Source organism: Octopus bimaculoides, chromosome 9 (genome assembly GCF_001194135.2).
Source record: "Octopus bimaculoides isolate UCB-OBI-ISO-001 chromosome 9, ASM119413v2, whole genome shotgun sequence".
In the NCBI taxonomy this organism is placed as follows: Eukaryota; Metazoa; Mollusca; class Cephalopoda; order Octopoda; family Octopodidae; genus Octopus; species Octopus bimaculoides.
In genome coordinates, this window is record NC_068989.1 from 90,577,887 (window position 1) to 90,585,429 (window position 7,543).

The 7,543-nt window shown below is 41.0% G+C and overlaps 1 protein-coding gene across 10 annotated transcripts in view; it reads left to right on the plus strand.

Moving 5' to 3' along the window:
- The window catches only part of LOC106868309 (A-kinase anchor protein 9), a 351,276-nt gene that overhangs the window by 71,664 nt on the left and 272,069 nt on the right, over positions 1-7,543 (plus strand). For all 10 annotated transcript variants that reach the window (XM_052970882.1, XM_052970883.1, XM_052970887.1 and 7 more), the window contains one exon: positions 2,734-2,901. In XM_052970882.1, the coding sequence (XP_052826842.1) occupies positions 2,734-2,901 (168 nt within the window). The remainder of the gene's footprint in view (positions 1-2,733; positions 2,902-7,543) is intronic.

Genomic DNA, 7,543 nt, shown 5'->3' on the forward strand with positions numbered 1-7,543 from the left:
TATATATATATATATATATATATATATGCATATATATATGCCACAGAACTTCCCCAAACTAGACACCAATAATTGTTAGCATGCCAGGCGAAATGCTTAGCAATATTTTGTCTGCTGTTATGTTCTGAGTTCAAATTCCACCGAGGTTGATTTTGCCTTCCATCCTTTTGGGGGTTGATTAAATAAGTACCAGTTATGCACTCGGGTTGATGTAATTGACTTATTTTCTTTGTCTGTCCTTGTTTGTCCTCTCTATGTTTAGCCCCTTGTGGGCAATAAAGAAATAAATATCACCACCATCATTACCACCACCATCATCACCACCACCATTATCATCACCACCATCACCACCATCATCATCATCATCAACATCAATCAAAAACTATATAATGAAACCAAAATTGAAGCAAACAAAAAATGCAAAGCATGTTCATACTTGAATATGAAAAAAAAAAATTGGAAATGAATTTGGTGGGGATGGGGAGGGTGGGGGCTATTAATGAATGAAAGATCCACGATGGGGGGGGAGTAGGGAGTGATAGGGGAAGCCCCCCACTCCCTTCACCTCTGCTTATCTGAAGGAATGATGCTGGTGCTGGTGCTGGTTGTATGTATAGTGTAGTCTTGGTGATGTTGCTGTTTAAGGTACTTTTGTGACAGTGTCTACCTGGGGGTAATGTACTGAAAACAAACTGTTTTTGTAGCACATGCTGGCCCCTTACCACACACACACACACACACACACACACACACACACTTGTCAGAATCTGTGTGTGTGCAAGTGTGTACTTGAGCATTGGTGTTTGGCTGTAGGACTGAATGTGTGTAGGTGTTGTGTGTGTGTGTGTGTGTCCATATGTATAGAACTGTGTGTATGTATGACTTTTTGTGTGTGTTTGAATTTGTAAGCATATGTATATACATATCTCTTTCCTTCTCTCTCTGTCTCTATGTGTGTGTGTGTGTGTTTGTGTTTCTACAAGTCAAACTGTTAAATTGTGATTGTGTATATCCACACACACACACACACACACGTTTCATTCCCAAAGTGTAGGTCAACCTGAAGTTATAGAAGACTAGATGTGAGTTTCATAAACTACAAAATATAAGCATCCTCACTACCACACCTGAAACGTATCTGTTATAACTGTTTATCTTGATTTGAATGTATGGTGAAGGTATTTAGAATGTCCAAACTTATTTCTGCAAATGTGCGAAGCACTGATGCTGATCATAGTTCAATCAATAAGCGTAGGAGCGAGGTAAATGCAGCATAAATAGGTGGTGTCAGTGAGGCCCCCATTTAAGCGGCCCCTTCAGAAATTAAACCTCCTTATGATACTCTCTGGGAGTTCATTGTATGACATTCATTGTCATTGCTCTGATTTGGTCACCAATGCCATGTATTTAGTTTAAAATGCCACCGGCATAGGAACCAGTCAGGCGGCACTGGTAACAACCACGCTTGAATGGTGCTTTTTACATGCCACTGGCATGGGTACCAGTCAACCAGCACTGGCATCGACCATGCTTGAATGGTGCTTTTTATGTTCCACCAGCACGGGAGCTAGTCAGGTGGCACTGCATATATAGTGCAAAAACACTGTTGTTAGCCATCACAGCAGATTATGATGGCTAATAAAATAGAAATAAGATTTTAAAATTTCTTATTTCTGTTACTTGCATGATTTGGGAGTGCCATCTCAGAGTGTCTGGCCATGTTGCTTGATTTCTTGAGTTAGACCCTGCTTACCATGTCCTTTTTATTGAGGATTATGGTTTGAAGGCATGTAAATAAAATTGTTTTTACCTCGATTTGCAATCAGGTACCACCAGCCGATTGATCAATTCTTCACCCATGTTGTCACGACCTCTCTATCTCCACAACTCATGTCTGTCCCTGCTAGCGTCCCCAGGAAAAAGCAAAATGCAGGGAAAAACTCGTCACTTCCAGTCTTCCTTCCACCACATGCTTCCCTGATCTAAAGATCACCACTACCCTGTTCTGTCTCGTAATCATCCATCCACCTGGTGAGGACGATGTTCCCTTAGAGATTTCTGTAGGGTCCCGGGGCCACCTTCCTCCTCCCCTTCATCATTGGAAGAGCTAACCACCCTTCGAATATCCAGGATGTGACACGGCATTCCATCCACTTATACATTATTCAGAATACTGATTGCATATCTCCAAAACCAAAAGTCTTGGTCTCCTGTCATTGCCTCTGTGAGGCCCAACATTCGAAGGTCATGATTCACCACCTCATTCCATGTCTTCCTGGGTCTACCTCTTCCACAGGTTCCTTCCACAGTTAGCGTGTGGCACTTCCGCACACAGCTGTCCTCATCCATACAAAATTTGTGACCATACCAGCGCAGTCGTCTCTCTTGCAGCCCACATTCGATGCTTCTTATGTCCAACTTTTCTCCCAGGGCACTCACACTTTGTGTGTATGCACACTGACATTACACATCCAGTGGATCATACCAGCTTCATTTCTTTCAAACCTAGGCATCTTTAAAGAAATTCTTTTGGCAATACGATGGTCATCTCAAGACTATTCTGGTTTCTTAAAATAAAAAAATATGTTTCCAGTCAATTGCCATTTTTCTCCGTTTTTTTCTTACGTTTTTAGTTTTGTTTTCCAATAATTGTTTTTTTCTTTTACTCTTAATTTTTTTTTTGTTAAATTTTAATTTCCAAAACTAATTTCTTTTTTTTCTTTTTTCTTTCAGCTTCAAAGTTTGAAGGATGAATATGAAAGGCAAATGGAAGATTTGAAACAAGAATTCTATAACGAACGGATTAAACATGTTAGAAGCAATACTAGTGAGAGTCAGACCAGTGGCAGCAGCGAGATGGACGAGGGATCGAATGGAGCTGTTGACAATAAACAGGAGCAAGTGAGTTTTGCATTTCTGGTTCTCATAGGATTTTATTGGTACATATACTCTTCACCTTTCACTTGTTTCAGTCATTGGACTGTGGCCAAGCTGGGGCCCCAGCTCAAAGGGTTTTGAGTCAAAGAAATTGACCTCAGTAATTATATCTTTTTTTTAAAGTTGTGGGTTTCTTGTACCAAAATCACTGAGTTTTATGGAGACATAAACAAACCAACACCGTTTGTTATGCAGGAAGCAATACACACTCACACACACACACACACACAGACACACGACAGGCTTCAACACAGTTTCCATCTACCGAATTCACTCACATTTTGTTTAGTTGTTTATTACCAGAATAATAAGTCATTAAGTGCAGGGAAATATCCTGCCTCTGTGTTCTTAGAGTTATGCCAAGTCATTGTTCCTGGAATTGATACATTTCTTTATATTGATCCTGGGATGATGTGTAACTGCCATTGGGTCATCCAGGTGTACAATTATTAATAATGGGACACTGGGCCTATCGCAAATTTTTTTTTTCTCCACGAGATTTCCGGGCCCCAGTAATGAACTCATTTGCATACAGCCAATCAGAGTTCACCTTGACCTTGTTGTTAAGTTAACAAAGGTTGGCATTTAAGAACAGTGTTGTAAGCCGACCAATCGCCAAGTTATGCCTGATTTTAGGAGACAAGGAATTAGATAGATTTGCATCTATACCTATTGTCGGATTTTGTTAGTGTCCCATATGGTAAAAATGTGGATGGGAAAAATGTGGGTAGAGGGGAATGTGCTAGCAACCCTCTCCACTTACTTTTTTTACAAAGTAAACAACAACACAAATAACTATACAAAGGCAGCCATGGTTGAAACAAGAACAAGAACAACAAGCATTATTAAAACAGAAAAGAAGAATGGTCACTCCTAACCCAAGTGACCTTATCTTATCACCCATCGCTTGTTATACACTGATAAATTAGTTTGATAGTTGAGCTCTAATTGGCTGTATGCAAATGAGTTCATAGCTGGGGTCCGGAACTCTTGTGGGAAAAAAATTTTTTACAAGCTTATCACACACTGAGGAGCAATGGTTATAGAGGTGGGTTGGGAGATCTAAATTTTGTAATTTATCACTGACAAAGGGAGGTAATAGATATGTGTGTATGAGAGCATTCACGCATACACTCATGCATCCATGCACACCACACAGATAGAAAGATTGCACATAATACATACACACACTCATGCGAGAGAACCTCTTCTTGGGAGCACGGCCTGCTAGAAATAGCAGCCAAATCACCATCACTTCATACCCATCTCTTTTAGAAAATGAAAAATTGAATAATGCTATCCCAGATTCCTTGGATATAAGGGCAAAAATACGGTAGTAGTCACAGCTGGAGTGCTTGTGGCCATAAGTCTAAATAAGAGTAGCCTGGGACTAATGAGCATTGTAATACTCACATGTTATCACACTACAAAATATCATACACTTAGACATTATAGCCTACAAGAAAGAATGAGATTAAGCTAATGCTAATTTCAACTCATATATGTGTGTGTGTGTATTTATCACGTGAACTACGATCAAAAGAATAGGAGAAAGATACAGTATATAATTTTTTTTGTGCAGGGGTTCCTTGAGACATGTAATTTATTTTAAGGGTTACGCAAGGGTAAAAAGGTTGAGAAACACTGGCCTACACAAATCCAGTTTTGAAACTGGCTTGCATGGAGCAAGGGAAATAACTTTGCAGTATGTCAGGTGAGCTAGTCAAGTGGAATATTTATAACGATAATAATGAAATTACTGTGTATAGTGCTCAGGTGCACTACAACTCATCAAAGATGCACGTACAGTACATAGAATCATGTACAAAAGTCAGGAAAGGGAACAGTGTATGAGTCATGATATACAGGTGTGCATGCGTATGGAGGGGGTCAGATATCTGGTGTAGTGTTGGTGAATTTCAGGTAGCATTGAGGTTTTAAAGGATGCAATGTCTCAGCAACTAACAACTGATGCAGGTAGTTTGTTCCATGCTTCAGTAACTCTGAGTGTGAAAAAAAATGTTTCTAAAATTAAGGGAACTGTGCTGTTTCCTGACTTTGTAGCCATGCCTACATGTGTTAGACACATGGAGCTCAAAAAGGTGCTCAAAGTGGTTGTTGATGCAATGGTTAATAATTTTGTGGGTGTTTACCAAGTACCAAGTCAGTTGCCAGACGTCGGAGCTTCAATGTAGCTATGCCCTGGGAAGTAAGGTGTTGAGAGTATGGTAGATGCCTGATGGAGGGGATTTGCTTGGTTGCACCTCTCTGAACAGTTTCCAGGAGGTCAATGTCCTGAGCACGATAGGGGTTCCAGATGCAAATTTCAAGTGTGGCCATACCATAGCCAATATACAGCCTTAAATGGATAGCTGGAGAATGGCTGGCAAAGGTTTTGCTGAGTGATGCCAAGACACCCTCGGCTTTCTTGACAATTTTAGAGATGTGCTTTGTCCAGCACAAATCATTGCTGACAGTAATGCCCAGGTCACGTTCACAAGAGAAAATCTTGATATTAGTGTTGCGGAGAGAGTATGTGGACGCTGTGTTTTTCCTCCCTAAATGCATGGTGGTACACTTGTCCACATACACACATGTGTGCATGTGAGCGTGTATATCATTGTCAACTAAATCTGTTTCCTGTGCTGACATGGGTAGGACCATGATATATAGTGCATATATATATATATTTATATATATATATATATATATATATATATATATTCCTGCCTTTCAAGGTTGATAAATGAAGCACCACTCCAGCATGGTAGATCTAGTTGTATGTTTAGGGTTTTGGGCAGGTTGCTCGGCATTTTAATGGTGATGACATTGGTGCTAAGTGTTTCCCTTGGGTAATGTCAGTGATATGGAGAAGCAGGGAAGCTAGCATGCATGGCTAATGATTGGTTTTCGAGAACAAAAAAAAAAGGGGGGCAAGTAGCTCCTTCTTTTCTTGAAACACTTGGAGGTCCTATGGAACCCCTGCCAACTCCTAAGATACCGTCATCTCCACTGTTACTGCCATGGGCACCCACACTAACCACTGCAACCATTCCTTCTATTTTGCGCTGGTAATTAATTTAGCACCACCGTCACCACCACTATTACTACTTCTGCCACATCTATAACAACACCATTAGAAATACTGCTGCCACCACCACCGCCACTACTTTCACAGCACTACTACTACTACTACTGCTGCTGCTGCTGCTGCTGCTACTACTACTACTACTACTGTTGCTACTACTGTAAGGACAAACATCAGTGTTTATTACCACTAGCACCACCACCAGCACTACTTTCACAGCATTACTACTGCTACTACTACTACGACTACTGCTGCTGCTGCTACTACTACTACTGCTGCTACTACTGTAATGACAAGCATGAGTGTTTATTACCACCAACACCACCACCTCTGTCAAAACAACTGCAGCAATTTCAACATCAACATGATGATGCTGAGACTGATGATGATCGTTATCATCACTGTACACAGCCGAATGAAGAGTTGAGGCCTTGGGCAATGAACAGAAATCCACTTTAATCTGCTACATTAAGTGGTACACACACACACACACACACACACATGCACACTGTGTATACATGTAGGTTAATCTCTTGTGAAACCCACTTACAGCTGTTTAGTTGTGCATCAACTTGTATTAAGCGGATCAGGGATGAAGTCCTCCTCATCCCACCTGGATAGGATGGTAGTCTGTAGCAAGTGATTTCCCATCTCTTCATGATTTCTCCTCACACAACAAGGTAATGTGAAGTTAAACATGTAGAGTTCAGGGTTTTGCTCCCATGACAGATACACCATGGAAGGTCGACTTTGCCTTTTATCCTTTCGGGGTTGATAAAATAAGTACCAGTTGCAGACTAGGGACCAATGTAATCGACCCATCCCCACCTCCCCCCAAGCTGCCCTTGTGGCAAAATTTGAAACCATTCTTCTTCTTCTTCTTCTTCTTCTTCTCCTTCTCCTTCGTCTCCTCCCCCTCCTCCTCCCCGCCTCCTCCTCCTCCTCCTCCTCCTTCTTCTTCTTCTAACTGAATTGGATACCTTATAATCCTTTCTAATATAGGCACAAAGACTGAAATTTTGAGAGTAGGGGTTAGTTGGTTACAGCAACCCCAGTGCTCGATTGATACTTAATTCATTGACCCCCACTGAAAAGGCAATAGGCAAAGCTGACCACGGCAGAATTTGAACTCAGAACGTAAAGACAGACAAAATGCCACAAAGCATTCTGTAGGCATTACGTCCTGCGTGCTAACGATTCTGCCAGGTTGCCACCTTTAGATCCAAATCTGATGGTTCACAGAGAACAGACATGATCAGGTGAAAACAACAAAGACCCTCCCCACCACCACCACCACTGCTACAATCACAGTAAACACTTTGCTAAAATAACAACAACAACAAAGCATGTTACATAAACAATTAAATCAAGATTTTATAATAAACGAGCTTGTACTCAAAAGTCAATTTTTACCCTGGCTGGGTGTTACGAAGAGGAGGGTGTGGGTAGAAGGATCGGTGGGTGTGTGTGTATGTGTAATAATCTCCCTCTTTCTAACATTACTATCTACTCCTGCCA